The following is a 20,227-nucleotide window of genomic DNA, read 5'->3' as shown; positions in this document are numbered from 1 at the left end:
CACGTAGAAATTTCGTGTCAGAAGCTGTGATGGATCCCAAAATATGCATGTATAGGAGGTATTTATATGGTTGGATAAAATGTTTATGGTTTTGTATCTTCCTAGTGACTATAATAAAGGATAATTAGGAAAATATGAAGCTTTATGTGTATTGTATGTGGCTATATTCAACAGTTCACATATGTATATGGTTATACATAGCACAATTCATCCTTAACATTCATAGGTTTCATAGTCATGCTTCAAAGTATTTTCAAGCAACCCTGTAGGTCTTTTTCACGTATTTCTGATTTTGCTGAGCTACCTGCAAGAGGCTGCTATCAAGACAAGAGCGCAGCAAGCTGCTAGCACCTGCAACTCACAGAGGCTATTTGGTTCTTTACATGTTACCAGAATGGAGACGTTTACATCTCCAACAGCAAAATCTTTTGGGGTGTTGGGATTAGAAATGTCCTGTAAAGAAAGCTAACTGCAAAAATAATGTGGTTTAAGAAAATGGTGATTATTTTTTATATAGAAAATATAGAATACATAGGATTCATTACTGAGGCGACCATTAATAAAAGGAATATCAAATTTAATAGTGACTCTGATCGGTGACATGTACCAGTTCATCTTTGCTTAATCAAAAATAAGAAAACTTGACCAATGAAACCAGTTTTGCCCGAATGCAAAATCTTGTGAAAAATAAAAGTTTAGTGAGTGCAAAAAGACAGTTAGTTACCTTGTGGAATTAAGATATGTCTAGGAAACATGTGACTGTTCACAAAATATGAATTGAGTAAAAGCCAGGGGCTGTGCAAACATTTTCATGAAGTGTTTCCACATACAAATTACGTCACTCATAATTTCCACGAGTGACGATTGGTTTGAGAAATGTGGGAAGAACCTCCCTGCCTCCCCCACTGGTAATGTGGCACTAACAAGCGTGGCCACATCGGCGTGGCCTGTCTTCCCAGGAAGTATTTTTTTTGGCAGCTGAAGATATACCGAGAGGAGAAGGCTGAATGAACCAAGAATCTCCTCTCTGCTTTTGTGAGCATATGCATCTAGAGGGGGGTAGTGAGCGGCAGGGTTTAAAGTGACTAAGGCAATTCCCCTTGTGTTAAAAGAAACCTGGCTTATCTTCAAGGATACAGAGTTCCCTACAGCCCTTCTGTATTAATTTTCCATTGCTGCACAGCAAATTACCACAAACGTAGCAGCTTACAACAATGTGCGTTTATCATCTTACTGTTTCCATGGGTCAGTCCAGACATTACAACTTGGTTTTTGCCCAGGGCCATAATCAAGTTTTAATTGGGGTTGCATTTCTTTCCAGAGCTTAGATCCTCTCACAAGTTCATGTCGTTTTTGGAAGAATTCAGTTTTTTTTATCGTTGTAGTACTGAAGTCCCCATTTTCATGCTGGCCATAAGCCAGGGGCTGCTCTCAGATTCCTCTGGCAGATCCTTGTCATATGGTCTTCTCACAGGATCTCTTGTAGTCCCTGTCACAACGTGGCCACTTACTTCTTCCCACACCAGCCGGAGAATCTCTCTGACCCTTAAAGGTAAGCAAGATGGCCCTTTTAAGGGCTCAACTGATTAGGTCAGGCCCATCCAGGATGCTTCCTCTGTTAATTCAGTGTGAACTGGTCGGATGTTAACTACAAGTGCGAAAGCCCTTCACTGTTGTCTTATCCCATCATATGCACAGGTCCTGCCCACACTCATCAGGCAAGGATTATATGAGGGCAGGGGTTATTGAGGTCATTAGAATTCTGCCTCCCACACCTGTTTATGTTCTCACTGTGTCTTTCAGGGTTGGGAAGTGGGGACAAGAACCTCTTCATTCTCAGTAGCTCTCCCAGACCATTGCTCTTCTATCTCTCGTTAAAAATCAAGACAACAACAACAAGTAAACAAAACACGGAGACTTTGAGACTTGTACCATTTGGCGTTCCCACTCTCTCCCATTCTGTTGCCATCTTCTTCTGTCCTCCTGGTGTCTGTCCCCTGCTCCTTCATAAAACACACTGGCGCCTGACTTCCAGCCTTCCACTTTGTTGCAAGCCCAGCCATTACTCGGATGACTTCAACTTCTGTGCCCCTAGGTGGAGATATGTTAGGAGTCGGGAGGGAAGGAACCGTAGCAAGGGGCATGTGTGTCAGGCCTTTGATTCTTTAGGTGAATTTTAGTGATGCCAGAAGAACTGTAGAAACTTACTTTGCTATTTGTTTTGTATTTTATGTAGTTATTTTTTGTTGTTGTTTCTTTAGATACTTCAAAAAGTTTTTGCTGTCATTTTGTTTAATGGCAGCCTACTTTTTTCATGGAAGGTAAAGGATAGGGATCAGGGGCCATGTTGGGATTGAACTTTAGAGCCTGAGTGGCTCACCTCTGGGCCCTGGGCATGGTGTTGACTATTATTAGAGAGAAGAATGAGGAAACCCTGGAGAAAGGGGGAAATGGGGAGGTGGCCGAGGCTCTCCCTGGTCAACTCTCTGGAGCTACTGAGCTAGCCCGAGTGGTCTGTTTTATTTTAACAAAGGGGAGTCCATTTCCTTACACTGTGCTTTCGTTGTCAAGTACCAATCATGTTCTGATGTTGGCAAAGCCCTTAGACCATGGAAGCTTGAGTAGGAAATTTGTCAGAATCCATTTCTTCTTTCCTGGTCCTGCCTCTATTCTGGAGTGTTGTTCTGAGTCCACAGTGGACCAGCGACTGGACCTGGTAGGCTGATGGCAGAGAAGTTTCCCTAAATCTCTTTATGAATGCTCAGGATTTAGCCCTTAATGTACGGAATCTTGCTGTCTCAATTAGAAAGAATTTCCCTACTGTTGTGGACCTGAAAATGTTTCATCTCTTACCTATCTTCATTTTTCTCCATACCGTGTTTCCCCGAAAATAAGACCTAGCCGGACAATCAGCTCTAATGTGTCTTTTGGAGCCAAAATTAATATAAGACCAGCTATAATATAATATAATATAATATATCATATAATATAATACCGGGTCTTATATAAATTTTTGCTCCAAAAGACGCATTAGAGGTGATTGTGTGGCTAGGTCTTATTTTCGGGGAAACAGGGTAGTTCTGTAGCATTCATCAGAGTAGTGACTCTGCGTGAACCTGGTGCCCCTTCTCCCTTTGTGAGCTGAAGTGGAGGAAGGGGTTTGAGTGCTGCCTTGGAAACTCAGTTCTCTAGAACGGCTCTGTCCAACACTGTAGCTACCAGCCACATGCAAATATAAAAGTTAAATTGTAAACAAAATGAAGTAAGATGAAAACTTCAGGTCCGGCCTCAGACTGGGTTACATTTCAAGTGCTCAGTAGTCACACGTGACTAATGGTCACTATGTAGGACAGCAGAGATGTCGAACATCTACACAACTGCAGAAAGTTCTTTGGAACGGTGTTACTTTACAGTGTTTCTTTCCCTCTGGCCCCACAGCAGTAGAGATTCCAGTGGCTGGTCTTTTCTTGGGGTTGAAGCTCAGCTGACTCTCGGATGAGAGACTTGGCTGTCTCACTGCTCTGAGACCTTTGGCAGCTTGGTTGCAACTGCAAGTCAGCTTCCTGCCATATCCTGCTACCTCTACTGAAGGACATGAGGGTGGCCTAGTGAAGACTGGCCAGTCCTGAGAGAGCTCCTTCACGGTGCTGGTAATACCATGTACTAGTTTTCTATTGCTGCTGTGATAAAATACCGCACTCGTTGCCCCTTATAACACACATTTGTTATCTCACAGTTTATAAGTTAGGTATCTGACACAGGTCTCAACCAGGCTAAAATCAAGGTGTTGGCTGATTTGTGTTCCTTTCTGGAAGCTCGAGGGGGAAATCTTTTTCTTCTCCCTTCAGATTTGTGACAGAATTCAGTTTTTTAAGTTGTAGGTCTGAAGTCCCCATTTCTTACTGGCTGCCAGCTCCGGACTGTTCTCAGCTTCTTGATGCTGCCTACATGCCTGAGTTCCTGGCCCTCTTCCTCCATACTCAAAAGCAATAAAGGCAGGTTGAACCCCTTTAATGATTCATACGTCTTCTGCATCTTCTTTCATTATGTCTCTCTGACTTGAGCTGGAAAATGTTCTCTGCTTATAAGGGCTCATGTGATTAGACTTGGCCTACCCTGATAATCCAGGCTAACCTCTCCATCTCGAAATCCCTGGCATTAATCACATCTGCAAAGGCTCTGTTGGCAATGTATAAGGTAATATATTATAGATATCTTTGGGAGGGGTGTTACCTGGTCTACCGCATGCTTCCAGATTGATTCTTTGCATGCTATTAAGTAAAAACAGCTCATTGAAAATATAGTTTATATGATAAGGATAATTAAGATCCTACTATCTTTGTGTAAATGATGTTATTAATTTTGTTTGGAGACTAAATATCAGGAAGCAGGAAATAGAGAAGAGAAAATGAAGAAATGGGGAAAGTAGTACTTGGGGGAAATCTTTACTTCTTGAACAGCATGTTCTGTTGCTTACCACATGGTGAAACGCACAACCTGGAATAGTGAAATTTGGAGTACCTTGACAAACTACCACTAAGATATCTCTGAATTAATCATTTGCTCACATTTTATCTTCTAAAACTGAGAAAACCTATATAAAAGTGGTATTATAATCATGAAGGTAAATATCTAAAATTGAACAATGTTAAAATAATCCTATCAGATTGTGGGTACTTAATATATTTAACAGCTTCCCCATATATTACTTTTTATTTTTATTATTTGTCAATAAAATTGGTTTATTTTAATGTTTGTTGCCATTCGTATATTCACCATAGATTTCTTCCCTCATGTCTAGTTTAGTGTGTAAAGTATTATATAAACACTTGGTTTAATCAAATGATTCTAGACTATTATCTATTTTAAATATGGTATAGTGATACTCTGTAATAAACTATACTTACAGTTTTTGAGAGTGAATTTTAACATTTACCTTTCTTCTCATCTTTCATGTCTCATTAGCTAAGAAACCTTTCCAGCTTGGACCTACGTCATATCACTGAACTGGATAATGAAACCGTGATGGAAATTGTCAAGAGGTGTAAAAATCTTAGCTCTCTCAATCTCTGTCTGAACTGGATCATAAATGACAGGTAACAATTGTAATGTCTTAAAAATATGTTTGCAGAAGAAACATGTGTTCTATGTACCAAATACTAATTATCGTTATAACAAGGCATGTCAACTTTAAGGAAAATTTAATGTAGTCATGCCTTTTCAAATAGACAGTGTTTAAGTTTTGAAAACCTTTTAGATGTGTATTTTTAATCTAGCCATTGCTTTTATTTGCAACAAGGTTTTTTTTTTTCTTTTTCTTTTGTGGTGCTAAGATTCAAATGTTTGCCTACACAGTTATAATAATAGTCTGTTGAATTTTTTCTTTGTCACCCATTCAGGATATATTGCTTATTTGTCACTTTAATGTTTTTGCAACTTTTGTTGTTGATTTTACTGTTCACTTATCAAGGAAAATGATTCTGAGAAACTATTTCAAACATTATGCATTCAGATCCTTTCTCAAGGATGACATTTTGTTCTCTGTATAAATATAATTTGTTTTGAAAATGGAAGTCATGTAATGAACAATTTAGTATATAGTGTAAGATGTGTAAATTGGGTAGTTTTTTCTTATAAACAAGGATAAACTCATATTTCTTTGAAATATTGCATAAGGGAAAAAAAAGATGCAAGAACCCTTAAAAGTAGGTGTTTTTTTTTAATAAGGAAAATAACTGCGGAGTAGCACTACTGTAATACTACTGATTAGTTTATGGAGGTTCTCAAATATAGGCATGAGACAAGATTTTTGTCCAATTACTTTTCAAGAATAAGGTTTTTTTCAAGATAGGTCACCAAAAATATTTTGCTTTCAAAATAGAAAGCACTATTTCAGCTACAACTAAATAAAACCTTTTTAAATTTAAATACTTTTTTGCGCAAATAGTAGCAATAATTTATTAAGTTTGTGTCTGATAATGCTTTAAATTGAAGACACTTTCCCCCTCCACTTTTAATTCCCTTTTATACTTTAAAAATAAGATCACATAGGCTTCATTTTCCCCAATTATGATAAATTCTACTGACATTTTCTCAAATTACTCGTCATTACTCTTTAAATTATGTAATAGCCGTTGACTTGGCTCTTTCTTAATAAAATTTTTCTTGAAAACTTTACTAATCTAGAATGGGCACATGGGCATCATTTATAAAAGGTGTTAATTGTTTTTGAGTAATAGCCACTATATGAAGTATATCGAAATCTAAAGAGAAACAATAAAAATTTTAAAAATAAAATTCTTCTCTATAATCAGCATTCTTCTGCCTAGTCAATTATATGACAACTTAAAACAATCTTTTAAGTGTTTTCCGTAACAACTAATAAAATAAAGTACATAAAAACATTATCCTGTGGTTTTAGGTATTTAACATTAGCTTCATATTAAGATAAACTTCTTAGTAATGCATCAAATTAGAAGGAGAAAACTGTTTCTGCAACAAAATGATTATGAAAATAATTGCTTTTCATTGCACAATTTTCTGTGTACCTGCGGTGTAGAAGAGTCAGTACTTGGAGACTACAAAGGTAAATAAGATGCAGTTCACATATGATTATAAAGGTTATCTCCTAAGTAAATCTTTTGCTTAAGTTTGTATCATTTAAACAAAGATATTCAGGGATTTCCAGTCTTCTAGCTCTTCAAATGCTGTTTTTGCTATAACTGGGTATTTATAAATGTAAAAGTAGACAGCCCTCACTTTGCCTTTTCTTCCCTTAGTTAGGCTCTATCTGCTCCAGTCTCTTGCTATTTCAATCAGTTTTTTCCTACTTAACTGTAATGGCTATTTGGTATTTGATCCTAAATATATGTACTATAGAGATTTATTTGCAAGGAATGAAAGTGTATTTTTATGTTTTTAATGGAAAAGTTTGGATTAATTGAGAAAGCATGCATTTTAATGAGGTCGAGCAGTACAGTTTTAAAGATCAGATTCTTCCGTTTTAATTACACTACTTGCACTTATCCTGTGTACTGTAATCGAAGTTTCAAACATTAAAATCCACTTTGCGGTATCATCTAAATTACTCATCTCATTGTTCTTGCCATACTCTATCACTAAGCTAAGTAATATTTGTAATTATATTGGTGTAAATCTAGGACTTCCCATCAGACTTAATTATAATTTTAGCACTTAGCCCAGATGGGTTAGTAACCTTTCATATAGAGGGCATTGGAATGCACTAATGCATTTAGCCTATCAATTAGCATCTGTTTTACATTTGTTCATTATTATTATCCTCTGGTAAATCAGGAAGCATTTATTAACCCCCTACTAAATACTAGGTATTGTGTCTCAGACTGTGGGGCAACGAGTCCCTGCTGCTCTCAAAGGTTGCTCTCTGGGTGACATCAGACTTAATTAGTGAGATAATAGTGAGCCATGTGAGGATAAAGGGGAGGAACCTTTATTACCCAGGTAATTGATAGGCACTTTACGCGTGTTCTCATTCTATTCATTCAATATCTTTTGTTTAGTGGAAGGCCATGCTATTCCTATTAAATTTAGACCATTTATTTGACTTTTCTTTTGCTTTTCTGATGGATTATTTTTCAATCATTGCTGCATTAGAAACTGGGTGAGGACAAACAAGAAAAAGCAAATTGCTAATGAGCCAGTTTTTCATGTCATAGCTGTGATTCATACACAATTGACATTGATATGTAAAATGTTTAGTTTTCTTTTTTAACCTTATCTCATTATTTTCTTTCATAATTAAAAGTATAATAATACCTTTAGATAATATTTTATACATAGTATATATAAAAAGGACCTATGTGTGATGCTGCTAGCTTTAATAAGGGATTCCTCACATGAAGATATACTTTGATACTCTTCTCAGAACTTCGATATAAGATTTATTCTGGATTTTTAAAGTTCTTAGCTATAAATGTTTTTTGAAGTTCACAATTTTTATATATGTAGTAATTGAAGGTCTTTACTGTTATGCTCATGGTGTCTTTTAGCCTTTTGTGGTTCTTGAATTGATCCTTGTGACTAAGACATGCTGTTCCTTATCTTTGTTTTGTCTAAAAACACTTTTTGTGTATAGAGAGTTAAACAGCATGATATTTTCTTGTATTCAGAAGGATGGTCTAGTAGTCATTTGACATTTACCATTGCTTTTGAATACAAATAAAATCCAAGTGGTTTCTGAAAAGAAGACACTGACTATTTCTATCAATGATTTAAATTAAATGTCTGGTTGTTGTGTCTCCTCCACTCTTTCTTGACTCCAATTTTATTGAAATGTTTATTTGTATTTGATATAAATCTTTTGTTATTTCACATCCAATTTGGTCTTCATCGTTTTTGTATGTTTGAGACAGTCCAAAAGCAGCATGTTTTGGATGTAAAGAACTGATATATAAAAAAATTGAATGGTTCTGAGCATCTCTATAGTGAGTGGTATGCTTATAATGGCTCTTTTGTTCTTTTTGGCCAAGAAAAATTAAGTAAAATCTAATTGATCTTAAAAGATCTTTACAAAAGACATTTGTAATATTTAAACGGGCTATGAAAGAGGAAATTAATCTTCCCAGTTTCAATTTTTAATATTCGTCCTGAAAATAAAGTTTAATCACATGGTCTATACACCTGTTATCAAAGATAAGACTCTTTCATTGACAGTTTACCATGCTTGCTCATGAATTAGGGTAACAGTAGAGGATAATAATACAAGAGAAATGAAAGATTCTCTACCATCCATCAGCTAAAATCACAAAACATAACAAGAGCCAGGCTGGTTGTTTAAAGTAAATTATGTTGCCAACCAGTTGAACTTGCCTTGTTAGAGATTTATTCTTTGAATTTGTAGTTTAAAAAAATGTTAAATCTGTTGAACATTGTTTAAGGAGTGAATTTGCTGTGCAAATCTTGTATTTATGTAAACAGGGCTGTTGCATCAGCGGACACTCTAACACTGGGAGAATTTTAATTTTTAAGACTGCTGTGACCAGTTTCTTTCAAGTATAAAGTAACATGTACGATATGTTGCTATTTCACTTTATATGTACTAGTGTTTAGAATAGTAACTATAGATATTTTCTCTTTAAATAAAACTTTTAAATAAGACCATTTCAGGTTGCAGATGGGTGGGCCACAGCTGAGCCTGTCTAGAAGGCTGTTTTGTTTGTCCTGTACAATATTTTAAAATTGAATTAGTTGCCAACACCTTTTTTTTAAATTAAAGTTTCTTGGGGTGACAACTAGTAGTAAAGTTACATAGATTTCAGGTGTACATAGTTGCCAACACTTTAAAAATTAGGATAGTTTACATAAAAATTCTGAATTTGGGCCTTCTCTTAGAAAAGTTGCAGATCTAGCCATATTGGCCCCATATTTTCTCATGGCAGCAATCTTTCCAGGATGAGGAATGGGCTGTTCTTTTTGCCAATTCTCCATTTTTCCATTATTCCTACCAAGCATGATCTATTCTTTTGTATTATATGCCTGTTTCTGTCTAGTTTACAAATTGAGTTGTTCTTTATTAAAATCCAGAATGTAGAGATTTTTAGATATTTCTTATTTTAAATCAAATAGTTTTTTTAATTGAGTCCGATAAAATATATTAACAGATAAAAGAGACTTAATTAGTCTACCTAAATTATTTCTTCATTATTTCAAGCATCAGAACTTTGTCCAACAGGTGGAAGTTACCAGAGGGAAACCTAATTCAGCTTAAAATAAGATAAAAACCTTAATTTTCATTAACTGCCGTCCAAAATGGAGAACTCACCTCCACTTAGTGTTCAAACAAGAGTTATAAAAAAGTTGCTTGAATTATAAAGAAATTTGAACTAGTTTACTAAACTCCCAAGTTGCTTGAATTATAAAGAAATTTGAACTAGTTTACTAAACTCCCTCTTATTTCAAGCCTGTGATTTAAATGAATTTATTTGCAGTGCTTAGAATTTGATTCATGGTTCCTTTGCTTGTAATATTAAGAAAAATCTTAATACTATTCTTTCTGTTTGGTTTTTCTGTGTATAGTCCTTTTTAGACTTTTAGATCTACTCGGGTTGAATTTGTAGAATGACAAATTACTTTACTACACCTTTCAGGGAGACTGACAGCACCCTGGCTCATGTAAAACTCAATGAGGCATTCTATAAAGATTTTTCTAACTCCCTTGATCTTCTCTGGATGTTTATTCTGTTTCTTCTTTCAAATTTCCGTTGATTCAATAAAAAAACGGTGACATTTAGAAATAAAGTTCAGAGAGGATTTGAGCAGGTGTTGGCGGTATAAAATATTTGCTGAGTGCCCATTGTGTTTTATTTCCAAGAATTGTTTTTGAACATATGCTATATATTGTATTTATAAGTATTTGAGGACTGGATGGATAATCTACCATCTTCTTGTGAATGTCATGTCACAGAGGACTTAGAATTTTATTTCATTTCAATCCCCTAATATTACTTAATTCTCCCAGAGACTGAGGTTTAAAGATTGCCCAAGGGGGACAAACCTATCCATTAAATCCAGCGAGCATAGTTGAATTTGAGTTTGAGAATATTTTGTTTTCTATTAAAGTTAAGTGGTCTGGAGGAGAGGAATACTTTTCACCTTGGAGGATTGAGTGTGAAGTTTGAACAGTTTTCTTCTATAAAATCCTGAAAACTTGGAAATAAAAAGCCAGCAAAAATAATGCTGACTAGTGAAGCAGCCCTGCAGTGGTATTTATAGCTGCACTGTGGAGCCTGTGTAGAAGGCAGAGCAGTCGTCTGCATACTCTTGGTGCCCAATAATGAGCTGGGCTGGTTAGGGGCAGCGTTACCAAAACCTAAGTTTAGCTTCTCGCTGTAGCCTGCTGTATAGTTGTATGTATGTTCTGTGATATTTATTTATGTTTTTGCAAAAAGACTAAGAAATATATTTTATTGAGCTCTGGGAGGGGTGTAGGGACAGCACTGAGACTTTCTGAGCTAATGACACTTGTTTCAGGTTGGCACCTTTTGTGACACTCTCTTTTATATTCACAATTATTTATAAGACCATCCCTAGAAGAAGATTACGTCATTGGAGTGACTACTCTTCAAGCTCCCAGACCATGTACAAATATGTCTTCTGTGTCCTTATATCCATTGTACCCCTTCTGTGCAACCCTGATTGGTTTTTATAGTGCTAGTGAGCTCAGAGTGTGTAATATTGTCTCTCTCTTGTTTTTGCACCAAGGACAATAAAAGGTAATAGTAGCTGCCATTTATCACAGTCTATGTCATACACTGTACTAAGTGTTTACACACAACATTTCCTCTAGTCTTTACAACAACTCGGAGAAGAAATTAGCCCCATTTTCAAATGAAGGAATTAAGGTCCAGAGAGGTTAGTCCAGCTCACTCGTAAGTGGTGGGACCACGACTGGAACCCATTTTTGTGTCTTCACACAAAACCAGGAAGTGCTCTATCTGCCAGTACTTTGTTCTGCCTCAGACCTCGAGTAGTCTAAGCCCTGATTGGCTCAGCATGGTCCCTGCCCACTCCTGTTGTTTCTGAATTCTGCCAGGCTTAGCATCTGTGCTGCTGCTGCTGTTCCCTGTTGTGTCCCAAAATGTCCTGGTTTGGATGATAAATTATGTGGTTGTCCTACCTCAGATTTCAGTCTAAGTTAGTTTGATCATTCTGAACATCATTAGAATTTTCCCTTCTCTTTTCCCTATGGGACATCTGAGAGGTGGCAAGTTTTTGGATATCTTACTGGGTACACAGAGTTGTAAAATTTTAAAACAGCTAATTCTGTAATAAAAAATCATTTCCCCCTCCCCCGTAACCCCATTTTGTAAATGCTCTTCATTTCCTACTAAGTTCCTTGAAAAAAAGTAGGAAGTTTTGTGTCTTGTACCATATCTGGCTCATAGTTGGTATAAAAAAAAAATTCACAAATGAAATTTGAAAAGATATTTATTTAAGCATGTGATGATACACGTTTATTTTATAAATGTTTTGTTATCTAAAAATGCTCCCTGTCGGTTGTAGCAAATACTTAACCATTTCAGAGTAAAGGACAATATGGGGCATATACTTTGAATAAGTTGTTACTAAGTTAAAAAAAAAATAAGGAAGTTAACTTTATTGAAAGTTTCAGTACCTTTGGTAAGAAAAAATTCAGTAACTGATCTGTATTGTTTTCCTTGTGCATGTGAGTTTCCACATAGCTGATGAAATTTGAAGGTGAAGTTTCTCAGATAAAATGATTTGTGCATTTATCCTCAAATGAAATTCTTAACGTATTCAAATTAAAGGAACGTTTCCATTTTTTGGTATGTACTGATTGATGTTGGATATGGGTTCTGATGTTGTTTCTTTTAATACCTTTAGTTACTAAATATTTTTAGGGAAGTATAAATTGATATATAACACTAGAGTATTTAACCTAGTAAAAGAACTTGAAAGGGAAATCTATATAAGATGCATATGTCTCAGCCTGCTTTCATTTTTAACTCCAATTCTGGAGATGGATGAGCTGGATTTGATGTGGATGAGTTTGTCTTATTGATTCTCCTGGTTCACATTGTTTTATCTTGTCAAATAATGTGAATTTTTATGATAGTTCTAAAGTATAATGGTTATTTTAAATTTTGGCTTTTGTCTTTACTTAATGTACAAGCAAATATTTCTGCTAATAATAATTGACAGAGCTTGGAGAGAATCATATTATTGGTATTCCAGGGTGTGCTACTTTAAATGTTGCTACCACGTTTGTGTTTTTCAGCCAATGTGAAGGTGCCTACCAGATATATTAAGTATTTAGTTTGCAGGACTAAAAAAGAAACATGTTTTATGTGTTATGAAATCAGAATTTGTGATAAAGTTATGGGAAAGAATAGGACACGTTTTATATGATGATGAATGAAGTGCTAAATACCAATGGATTTTGAGGCTTCCTAACCTCAGACCTGTTTTTACATTGCCAACAATGAATAAAATCTTCATTTATTGATGAAAATGATAATTGTGTTGGCTGGACAAATTTAGGACCATACCTCCCTCCCCACTTTCCCCAGGACTTGTCTTATTCTTACTCCCCAACCAGAAATGGTAATTAAAATAACTCACTGTTGTCAAAATTTTATAATGTATGATGAATGAAGCCCAGTAAACAGTGGAAATATGAGAAAGTTTATTAAATCTGACAATTCTGTTGTAAAAGGCTTGAGATGATAAATATCTCCTGTGATTAGTTGTTAATTTAGTGTAAGAGAGTTTGCTTCAGCCTAAAATATTTTATGAACAGTGGCATAAAGAAATATTTTAGAAGATAGGTGTACACGTGTTTAACCAGAGGAAAAATTGCTGGAACTTGACTGGTAATAATTAAAAACGGCAGACCTGATATGTATGTGCCTCGCCTATTTTCTGTGTGACAGTTCTTTCAGAAATTAAAGAAGAAGACATGAAGAGTGACAGAATACTTTCACTTTTGCTTCATGAAAATGGAAAGGTTTTATGTGTATCATTTCTCAACTGATAAAGTATTTAATTTGAGGCAGTATGGAATAACTCCTCACTTACTGAAGTCTCAAAAAGCAGACTTGTTTCATTAACAATTATAGTTGCACACTGGTAGTATCCCTTAAAATGAATGTGAATTCTTTTATATTTAAAGAAAAGATGAAATTATAATGGTGGCTGTAATGAAGTGCCACATCCTGTCACTGTCTAGCTGCATCCATGTTTCATCACTCTACTGGTGGCATATATCGCTGTGTGGCTGCGTAATGTTTTGTTTATGAGTCTCTCTCCTTGTAAGGGGGACCAGTGTCTTCATCTTTGGGCCTCTGCCCCCACCTTAGCCCCTGGCACCTTGCACAGGGCCCAGCTCAGAGAAGTAATTTAATACCTGCGTATTGTGAGAATTATAAATGCTGCTTTTGTAGGATATATAAATCTGCTTTTAAACTTGGCTCAAACTCTGGCTGAAATCCAGACAATTGGTTCAAATGCCCTCTTTCTTCCACATTTATTTATTTCTGAATAAAGTTGCTACTTAATAAAGTGAGGATTTAATGTCATTGTCTGGATTCAGAGCTTGCTTTATATATTGCATGCCATTTATCCAAAAGCCTTAGCCTTGTTTATTGTTTAACAATAAGTAGGATTTTAATGTTAAATCAGTGGGTTTTGCCCTTTTCATAGGGTCTTTGGAATTCTTTTAAATGAAGAACCAGGAACTTCACTTGCCTTTCTCATGTAATGAATGATACCTTGTATTAATTGAAAAGAAGCAGAGAAGACAGTTTTTTTGCTTTTTTTTTCTGCTTCTTGGTAAGTAAAGTATGGCTGTATGAGAAAAAAAAAGTTGCAAATTTTTTCTTTACTCTTCCTGTAGCACTTTTAAGTGCTGCTCTTTAAATGTATGTTTAATATTTGGTTAATTGCCATTATGAACCTAAACATACTGATTAAGGCCTGGTTCACATTAGAACAATTATCTGGTTAATTGCTCTGGTGCAAAAATAGGCTAAAAAATCATCAGAACATCAAGTAGTGAATGCATTGGCAGGAGTTTCAAAACCACCCAGTATACCTCCTGCAAATCACATCAGCGAAGCAATTAATTGAGGCTAATTGCTTTTCTGTTTATTCAAGATGCACTTTGGAACTGTCTTTTGAAGTCGTGGCAATTAAGATTAGTAAGCAATAGAATTAAAGGACGTTAGAATAGTCACCGTTTTTCAAATGTGATAACTATTCCATGTGAACCTAGATAGTATATCTATCACCCGTGTAGGGCTTTGAAATAATTAAAGCAAAATCAGAGTATTTTAGACATTTATAAGATTTCCTCTAAAAATAAGTTGAGTAGATTACCTATTTCAGAACTGCAGCATGCGATTATCTTTAATCTCTGATTATCAATGAGAATTCTCTAATTTTAATAACTTGCACCAAGTAAAGTGCCGTGTTCACAGGAGGAGAAACAGCTAGTCATCCAAGATGGCACGGGCTAGTGGCATTTTCTCTAGATGAATGTGTATTTGGCTTCTCATATCGCTTCTCATAACGCAGGATTTTAAATGTCTTTAAAACTAGATTAGGCACACTTCATGTTATTGAAATTTTCCGTTATTGAGTGTTATAATGTTGGCAGCCAATTTGTCTAAAATTGAAAACTGCTTGAGTTTCCAACTGTTTCTCTATGAAGCAATTTTGTAACAGATCCTCAGCTGAAAAAAATGGCCAGTTTAGGAATCACTTCTTTGTTGGAAAATGTAGAAACGTCATCAGCCGGGGAATTAGCCATTCCCCCAAACTGCTTCTCTGTTTGCCATATTGTCAAACGTCAAGTAACTCTTTCTTTCACCTCTTTCCTTTCATAAGGAGCAATTTTTTGTGAATATGTTTACTGGCATGTCTTGTCCCATGAAATTTTCTGAAGCAAATAGATTGTATTGTATTGTATTGTATCGTATTGTATTAAGGACTGCAACTCTTGAAATGAATCTTTTAGAGACACACATGTTAAAGGAAGTCCTGGTAGAAATTATCATTTTGTGACTTCCTGGGCTGTGACAAGAAATTTAGAAAGATATTTTAAAAACGAGATTTAACAATAAAGGTAAATTTCAAATTTTGTTTTGGCATTCCACTTTTTGTTTGTAGATACAAAAATTATGTTCTTTATTTTTCTGTATCTCTCCTTAAATCAGTGTGAATGGATCTTTGGGCCTAGCTAATTAACAGCAGCACAAAGCTACATTTTTCTCTAAGTATTATTTTCATAGAGAAGAACAACAGTGTATGTATTTTTTACAAAGATTTAGTTTTCTTTGCTTCTTTTACAATCTTCATGGTTTCTAGAAGTGCTACATACTTGATGCAGATTTATTGTTGATGCCATTTGTTGTGGAATGTTCAACTAGAAAGCTGTTTATTAAAGGCAAAAAAATATCAAATCACATGAAAAGTAAATATACTAATTAGGTCAAACACAAAAGTGTTGAGGACTGTGAGAACACAGAAAAACAAAGAAACCTAAAGGGTGGTATCAGTCACTAGTCTGGATGTTGGTCTTTTGAAATCTGTCATTAAACCAGAAGAACAAAGTCACTTTAGTTTAGGGAAAACTCCAGCTAGTACTTATTTTTTGGCCTTAAAAACTTGAATTTTGCAATTATTTATAGTTGAAAATAGCATGGGTACTATAAAAATTCATCACTATTTTGCAGACTTTAGAAGATAGCAATTATAGCCGCAAATTTTATTGTCCCTGTGTGCATGCCTTTGTGTAATGTGTCATTGCCTATCATCCCCTCAGGAGGTGGCTGGCATTTGTTTCTCTATCCCTTTGCATCCTTTTGGCTTGGCTTTTTTACTTGCTCTGACCAATAGGATGTGATGAAAATTATGTTATGGGACTTTTTAAGCTTTGGCTTCAAGAGACCTTGCAACATCTATTCTTGCCCTTCGGGGATGCTGCTACCATCCGAAGAAGCCCAGACTAGTCTGTCTGAGGATGAGAGACCACATGGAGGTAGAGGGCTAGCCAACAGCCAGGCTTCCTGTCAGATAGGTGAGTGAGGCCATCTTAGACCATCCAGTCTCAGTCAAGCCTTTGCATTACTGCAGTCCCGTGAATGAAACCAGCGGAGCTGCTCAGCTGAGCCCAGTCCATTGCTGGCCCATGGAGTTGTGAGCAAATAAAGGCTATGCTTTTTATGCTCCTAATTTTTTGTGTGGCTTTTTATATAGCTGCCGATGACTGACTTTGTAGCTGCTCTATGATGAGAATCATACTAAGTTAGGCCAGGTGCCAAGAGTGTGTTATTCATTACCTTATTTAATTATCACATCAACTCTGTGACATAAGTATCATTATACCCTATTTTATAAATGAGGTAAAATGAGGCTCCGAGAGGTAAAGTATCTTGCTGATTAATGATCACAGCTCATAAGTGCAGAGTCAGAATTGAATGTAGATCTGTCTGACCTCAGTCCTATCTATCAAGCTGCCTGCAACAGCTTACTCTGAGTTTAGAAATGTGGTTGGTTGCAATAAGCAGTTAAACCTACCGATGGAGTCTACTGAATATAAGCGCTAGCTAAATAGCCTAATGATAAAGTTATAATAACTCTCATTGCATAAAATAAATATTACAATAAATGACATTTATTTGCAGTTTATAGTGTTATTTAATATTAAGTATTCACCTAAAAAAATGCATGGGGAAAAAAGGCAGCTCTTCTGGTCCCATAAAAATCTTGAGCCTGAAAAGAAGAGTACAAATACAAATTTAAAAATACATAAATATAAGGCCTTGATTATTTCATATATGTGTGTGTGTGTGTATGTGTGTGTGTAGTTTTGGGTATTTTATAGTATTAAGAATATATCCTTTTCTGTTGTTGTCAAGTAGGGAGAAATAGAATTGAGAATACCTTCCCTTAGAAGGGTTGTAGCTGAGACTTAATCACCATTGTTATTTTGGCCTTTAACATCTATGTCTTCTGATAATGAATTTTGTAAGGACGTAATTTCTATGGCATATAGGCAATAACGGTACTAATACCTTCGCAAATAGAAGTGGGAGGCTTTTCATTTTTGAAATGCTTTTATTTTTAATGATCATATAATAACTGTACATCAGTAAATCAATTAATATCAGTAGGTGATTCTGACAGATATATCATAGCTAATCCTACCACTTACCATACAAGCACACTAATCAGACCTGCCTCAGGGTTTTGTTGCCTGTTACAGAAAGCCTAGGAGCATTTCCTCCATGATTTATTAATGTATTTTGGGAGCTGGTTTCATTTGGGAAATAACATTTTCCATTTGTTTTCCTTTTAACTTGAATTTAAACTGAATTCTTAGTTTTGATTTTGATTAATGTCTTTTTTCCCATCAATATGTTACCAGTGTATTTTAGTATTTTGATATTTTATTATATTACACAGACACACACATGAATACTTTGTGTGAATATATATCTGGAGAATCTTATTTTATGTTTGGGGCGAGGAGAGTAAGTTCCATTTTTTTCTTTTAGTTTTAATTTAACTCAGATGGATTATAAATTTCTTAGAATGTTGCATTGATAACAGCACAGGAATTAAAACTGTATTTGGGAATTGTGACTTCCGTAGTACCGGGACTGGGCCCCTCACCAGAAGCTCAGTAAACGTGTGTTGACTGATCAGATGGCAGTCACACCTAGTGAACATAAGCTTGTTTTCAAGGTAAGAGACCAACAACAAACAATAATAATAAACTGCTCAAGTTGGTTAAGAAATAGAGCAAGTCAAAATAGTCAAGTTAATTTGTTGGGTATAGAGATAGCCTTTAAAAATGCTTTATAAATGTGACTAAAGAGTTAAAGAGGCACTCATTTAATTCTCTAACATAGAGTGGTTTATGCTTGAGGTATGTGGAGACAATTTTAGTCTGACAACATGGTAACCTTACTGGATTAAAAACAACAACAACAACAACAAAGCTGAATGAAGACGACGGGGAGAAAAACCCTGGAGAAACATCGTATCTTTGTAGCAGCGATTTATTTGGCAAGGGGATGACAACATATGTCAAGACAGTGCCCTGGTTTTCTTCATTAAATTTAGCAATGAATTTGAAGAAAAGCGTTTTCTGTAACATTTTTTTCTGCAGATTTATACATATTTATAGCATAACTGTCTTTGAAGAAATATATATTACTTACCATACAGTTAATATTTTGGGTATTGTGGTCTTACAAGAATTAGAAATGTTTAGGAATTTATGTCTTTAAATAGATGTCCATCTTCTTTGTGTTTCCAAGATTTTTTCGCACAGGTTTATTCCTAATACTGAGACATAATTATGGTATAGGGGAGCATTTTTTTGTGGGGGTGGGTGATGGCCCTTGGCAGCCATCCATCTCCAAGAGGGATGTAACCGTGAAGCTTGTTAGAGGGGGAGTAGGGTAAAGTATCACCCAGCAGGCCCTGACAGACATTTAGACCCCCGTACAGACATTGCTGCCATTTGATGATCATCTCTTATTCTGAAAATGTAGCTGTTTAAAAAGGGACAAGGTCGCAATAACTTTACAGTGCTATGCTCTTGTTGCTTATAGCATGCACATATATTTTCCTTGTGACTCTTTCCCAACTCACACTAGTTACCTAATGTTTACTTTGCATGGTTACATTTATCTGTACTACTTGTCAACTGTTAATTGTATACTGCGTTTCAGTCCTCTAAATAGGTTCTTTATGCATGCATTGCATTTGGTGAAGTATTTGTCATTTGTGACGATCCACACTGATGGGCTCGGGAGTACATAGAGGGGAGAGCATGGGATATAACCCACGGTAGCAGGACATCCTAATGTGTACCTCTTTATGTTTTGTTCACATCACATTACCATTGAACTCACTTTATTGTTGGGAGGATGGTGTCCTGTAAGAGTTTAGGTGGAGCAAACTGCCTAGGTTTAAACGAGGACTATGGTTAATCTTCAAATCAGTTTGTTCTCAGGCAGGTAATCAAACATGTACATATGTTATTTTGAAAGTTCTATGAAAGCTATTATTTAAAAGTGCCAGTCAGATAAAAATTCATATCATATACAGATAAAAATTCCAGAACATATACAAAAATATACTCTCATCATCAGTAATGAACTGGAATCATTGATTTCAATAATCACATTTATAATCTATGTCCATTTTAAACAGATAGCCCAAATCTTAGTATAAAAGTAATTTTCTCAGTGAAATCACATCTTTCTTTTAAATTTCAAGTGAAGCTTATTTCCAAAGACTTCAAAGTGGAGGCTACAACTGGAGACTTTCTATTTTAAGGCAACAAGGAGCAATTTTTGTTCAATTTCTGTTTAATTTGCTGTGTCTACTTTTGACATTCACAAATTATGTCATTCATTTTGACATGCAAATAAGAAAACAAGTGAGTTTGGGCTTCAAATCTGAAGAGTTTTCACAGGCGCTTAGACATGTTATCTGTCTCCCCACTCCTCTTCCCCCAGAGACAGGACAATCTCTAAACAGGATGTAGTTTTCCCACAAGTCTTTGTAAAGGAGACTTTCTTCTCCTTTCTTATCCACTAGAGAGCATTTGATTCTCAAATAATGTTTTCCCCTTTAATTTGTCCCTTACTTAAAGAGGTGGTTTATTTTTCTTTTGTGTTGATGTAGTCACTGATGACATTTTCTCAGGTAA

At 35.5% G+C, this 20,227-nt stretch overlaps 1 protein-coding gene across 2 annotated transcripts in view; it reads left to right on the top strand.

Annotated features, from left to right (window-relative positions):
- Positions 1-20,227, top strand: part of FBXL17 (F-box and leucine rich repeat protein 17) — a 461,969-nt gene that overhangs the window by 161,313 nt on the left and 280,429 nt on the right. For both annotated transcript variants that reach the window (XM_033110526.1, XM_033110525.1), the window contains one exon: positions 4,966-5,096. In XM_033110526.1, coding sequence (XP_032966417.1) covers positions 4,966-5,096 — 131 coding nt within the window. The remainder of the gene's footprint in view (positions 1-4,965; positions 5,097-20,227) is intronic.

The sequence above is a fragment of the Rhinolophus ferrumequinum genome, chromosome 7 (genome assembly GCF_004115265.2).
Source record: "Rhinolophus ferrumequinum isolate MPI-CBG mRhiFer1 chromosome 7, mRhiFer1_v1.p, whole genome shotgun sequence".
Lineage (NCBI taxonomy): Eukaryota > Metazoa > Chordata > Mammalia > Chiroptera > Rhinolophidae > Rhinolophus > Rhinolophus ferrumequinum.
The sequence above is the reverse complement of the archived record's forward strand: the minus strand, read 5'-3'. Positions and strand labels throughout refer to the sequence as shown.